Raw genomic sequence first — 4,736 nt, 5'->3', positions numbered from 1 at the left:
TTTTTGAGATCTGATAAGTCGAGCTCATTTTCCAAGATGTGACCTTGCATCTTATCTTGCTTCCCAAAAAGAGTCTCTAACATAGTCCAAACTTGGTTTGGACTTGTGCATTCTTTGACATGAAACAACAATTTTGGAGACATGGATAAGCATAGGAGACTGGAGGCCTTGTCCATACAGTTGAAATATTTGGATTTTTCAGTTACAAAATTTGGTTCAATCTCTATTGCCATGACTATTTGATACAAGTTGAAGTAGAATCTTTGACTTCCATTCAAAATAGTTATATGGAGTGAGAATAGGAGAGGTTGGAAATTACACTCTTTAAGCTCTAATATCCAATGCCTAAAAAATATTGTTATGTTCGTTTCTAGCTACTGTGTGCTATTTTAACTAAATTTGCAAAATAAGATCTAACTAAAAAGAAAAGAATAGAAATTACAAAGGAAAGAGGAAAAATTTACAGCAAGAATTATAAAAAATAAATTGTTCATTAATTAAAAATGGAAGAAATTTACAATAGATAAATCCTTCATCAAGAAAAAAGTGAAGGTAAAACATGAATAAAACTAAAAAAACAAATATATTCATTTTTTAGCTTAAAAACAAAGTAATAACAATTTTTATCTGAGTTATGAAAATAGAACTAGAAGCAACAAGAATTATCTGTAAAGAAAGGATAAGACATGCTAATAAAGCAGGTTGCTCTAACAGATTGATATTTTGATGACAAGGTACTATCCAACCATAAAATAAATGGAAGGTTTCTTGAACAGTTGTTCGTGATGATGTTCACATGTTCTAAACTCCCTAGAATGCAAGTTCGAAGCTCCTGAAATGAATCTACACCTTCCACAATCAACTTGAATTAAACACTAGTGAATACCAACAATATCTATGATGGATAAGATGTCATACAATTTAGGAAGCGTATTTATAATCTCAAATTAATAACATGTTTCCAAATATAATTGGTAGCCAATGTAGATTATTTAATAATTAACATGAGATATGAATAATGAGGTGCCAAGCATGAAAGAGAGGATTTCTATAAACTTATTTTATTTATGGTAAGTTAATATATAGTAGGGAAGAAATTCGAAGATGACAATAATACCTAGTGATAGATGAGGAACAAAATGCTTTTAAATAGAAGCCGATTTGAAAAGTTGTGTCATATCATGAATAAACCTGTTGAAATTGGTAAGAGAAGAATCTCCTTGCATAATGATTTTTAATAAATCCTCCTTCAACTCCATTCCCCTTTTTCTAAGTTCTTGCACTTGTGGACTCTCCATCAGTCTTCTCATGCCTTTCTCTATGTCCTCCCTCATAACCACCAAATTTTCATCAATGTCTACACCCTCCAAGTCAATGCCAATCTTGCACATCTCCTTGCAGAAATGGTAGTTGAGAAATTGATCACTGAAATAGGGCCATACAAGCAATGGAATTTCCTTTCTTATGCTTTCCAAAGTGGAGTTCCACTCGTAGTGGGTGAGAAACCCTCCTATGAAAGGGTCAGTCAAAACCTTCACCTGAGGCACCCATTTTAGAATAAGTCCCCAATATTTTGTCCTCACTTTAAAACCCTCTAGAAAAGTTGCAGGAATGCCTCCCACAATATCCATTGTCAAAACCCACAGAAAGGGGTGCTACCTTTTCTCCAACCCAATTTCCAACTCTGCTAGTTGCTTGCTTGATTTGACAATGGTGTTGTTGAATGAAACGTGTATCATATAAGCTGGGTGATGGGCATCAAGCCATTTAAGACAACTCTATTGCAAGGTGTGTGCCCTTGGTCTTTATGCAACAAAACCAACATATTTGTGACATTGCATAACCACCTCCCATGGATTCTATAAGTCTAGTGGTAGTATCAGGCATTGACAGGTTGATCTTTTAGTGCAATGAAAACCACTCCTAACAATTGGTATCAGAGTTGGGTCACGGTTTCAAACTTAGCTTGTGCTGAGGGAGGATTGTTGCAAGGTGTGCACCCTTGGTCTCTGTGCAACAAAAGCGGTGTGATTGCAACATGGCTTAACTAGCTCCCATAGATTTATAAGTCTAGTGGTTTTATCAGGAATTGACAAATCAGTCTTTAGGTGCAACGACAACCACTCCCAACAAGCTCTCATCCTGCTCCAACAGACTTGTGCACCTCTTTACATATTTTCCTTCCAAGAAATTGGGAAAAAATACAAGACCCACTACTAAAGCAGGGCACCCATTACAGGACAATGTGCTTACCTTTTCAAGACCCTCCAACTCATATATATGTTTTTGTGTATTTGTCTTTTGGTATATATATATATATATATATATATATATATATATATATATATATATATATATATATATATATATATATATATATATATATATATATATATATATATATATATATATATATATATATATATATATATATAGTTTTATATTTTTTGACCCAATTTATTTTCTTCTTTTTTTTTTTTTAGTGGTTTTGATTGTGTTGCTTGGCTTTCCTTTATTCTTTTCTTTGGGTGGTTATTCCTAGGAATTTTTTGGGTCTCCCATCCTTCAGGTGGTCTTTTCTCTTTTTCTCTTTTATTTCTCCTTGTTCCTCATGCCCTCCCCCACCCCACTCCTCTTTATATTGTCTCAAATCTGCAACTCAACATCTTTCATGTCTTTGGAATTCTTTTCATCCTGATGATGAATCACGGAGTGTGATTCGAAACATTGATGGAAAAAAATACACACAATCGAATCCAGAAAAATACATTAGAATACCGTCCAACTCATCAAACGCGTTGACCAACACATAATCTGCCTTACTTTGAAATTGGAACTCATGGAGACAATGTTGAAACAAAATGTCTGATGTATCGGTAGCACAGTAAAAGGAAATTAGATTGGTCAGCAACAAAGGTGATAAATTACCTGGTGAACAAGTAATCACTTTGTCTGCCCTGTTTGAGTACTCCATTGAAATGTAGAAATCTAAAACACAACTAAGAATAAAGAAACATGGAGACAAAGATTTAACAAAGGAAACAAATGGAAAAATTGCTGAAGAAAAACTCTTAACACAAACACATAAATTATTTTATTCATTCAACTCAAAAGTGAAGTACATCGTGCCTCAATCAAGAGGTCTTTTCTTTGCACTACAAAAGCTTAATTCTCACTAGTAGAGATCTCTATTTAAAGAAAACAATAATCTAAAAGTGGATTAACCTAGACTTATCTTTGGTCCATGTAGCTCTCATGCATTTTATGCATTCTCTAAATAAAATCTTGAAACTAGAAAATAAATGGTGGAAATAAATGCTATTAATAGTTTTCTAAAACCAAACTAATAGCTAAATTATGCATTGTGATCCGGTAATGGTGCATGGCAGTGAGGCTCATGAATCACATTGCAACACTCCCCCTTGATGTTGAGACTCACAATTTTATCTTAAACCTTTGAAAACTGGATCTTTGCAACTCGATGTGGCAAAGTCCAAATGTTGTAACTCACTATGCAACACCAAATATAGCAAGCACTCGTCTGCTACTTGACTCGAACATCCAAACTATCTTTGATTACTTCTTTTGTTTACATGTGAACACTTAGGCTTATACAACATTTTGAACATATTCAATAAAGTTTGCCATCAGGGTCCATTAATCCAACCATAATCAATTTGCATACAACCTTTTGTAGATTGATCATTCATCTCTCTATTCTAATATGACTTTTCACAATCATTTTTCAACCCACAAATTGAACAATGGTTAAAATCCCAACATTTCTCTTCTTTATGCCCTTCTCTGCGACAATGCAAATATTAAATTCTTTTAGCTGATTTTATTGAACTTGTAATACTAGCAACATCAGATTTATCTTTCTTACCATATCTGAGACCTTCATGCTTGGGCCTCATAACCGGTTGAAAGGGCTCTTTAATTCCTTGCTCATGCCTTCCTAGTCCTCTTCCTCTATAACTCATTTTCTGCATCATCTTCCAACCGACATTATTTTCAAAACAACCTTTGTCTTTAACATCATAACTTACATCTATACATGGAAACACATCCTTACTTGCAACTTCACCATCTTCACCTGAAGAAACTTTCAGCACATCATCCATATCAGCTAATTGATTAAGGGGATGAAACAAATCTTTTGTGTCACATGATACATCACAAACTAATGGCTTTGCTTTCAAGCACTCATTTTCTTTTTTCAAAACCTCTAATTGTTTTTCCAAATCTTCATTTGTTTTCTTGATTTTCTCCAATTCTTTTTCAAGAATATCATTTTCACATGAACTTTCATAGAAATATTTTCTCAACTCCCTCATAATTTCTATCAATTCTAAGTTAGTCTTTTTCAGTTTCACCAATTCCTCTTTCAAACAATCTTTCTCACATATTAAACTTGCATTTTCTTTCTTTACCTTTTTATCAATCTTTCCCATTGACGCAAATAATTAAAATTCACCTTCTTCAATTGATTTCAATACAGTGATTTATTTATCTTCTAGTAGCTGGCTTTCTTTACTGATAAGACAAATTTACAGTCCTCTTCACACAAACTTGTATTCTTCTTCCTTTGACAGCAGTGGGTTCATTACTCAGCGACGACTTTATGCTTCTCCTATCAGCACCTTAACACATTGCAATCTCTCCTTGCATGGTAATTGGGCTGTCCTATAATAAAAACAGCGATCTTTTTCCTATGGCTGGACTGCAACTCTTCT

The 4,736-nt window shown here is 33.8% G+C and overlaps 1 protein-coding gene across 1 annotated transcript; it reads right to left on the bottom strand.

The window, feature by feature from the left end:
- Positions 1–1,145: 1,145 nt before the first annotated feature.
- LOC131045385 (UDP-glycosyltransferase 73E1-like) lies at positions 1,146–1,631 on the bottom strand. The gene has a single exon (XM_057978966.1). It carries the CDS (start codon positions 1,629–1,631, stop codon positions 1,146–1,148), a length of 486 nt encoding a protein of 161 aa, XP_057834949.1.
- Positions 1,632–4,736: the final 3,105 nt, after the last annotated feature.

The sequence above is a fragment of the Cryptomeria japonica genome, chromosome 1 (genome assembly GCF_030272615.1).
Source record: "Cryptomeria japonica chromosome 1, Sugi_1.0, whole genome shotgun sequence".
Lineage (NCBI taxonomy): Eukaryota > Viridiplantae > Streptophyta > Pinopsida > Cupressales > Cupressaceae > Cryptomeria > Cryptomeria japonica.
The sequence above is the reverse complement of the archived record's forward strand: the minus strand, read 5'-3'. Positions and strand labels throughout refer to the sequence as shown.

Coding starts and splice junctions, on each gene's coding strand:
- LOC131045385 (XM_057978966.1), bottom strand. CDS start 1,631: ATGGATATTGTGGGAGGCATTCCTGCAACTTTTCTAGAGGGTTTTAAA.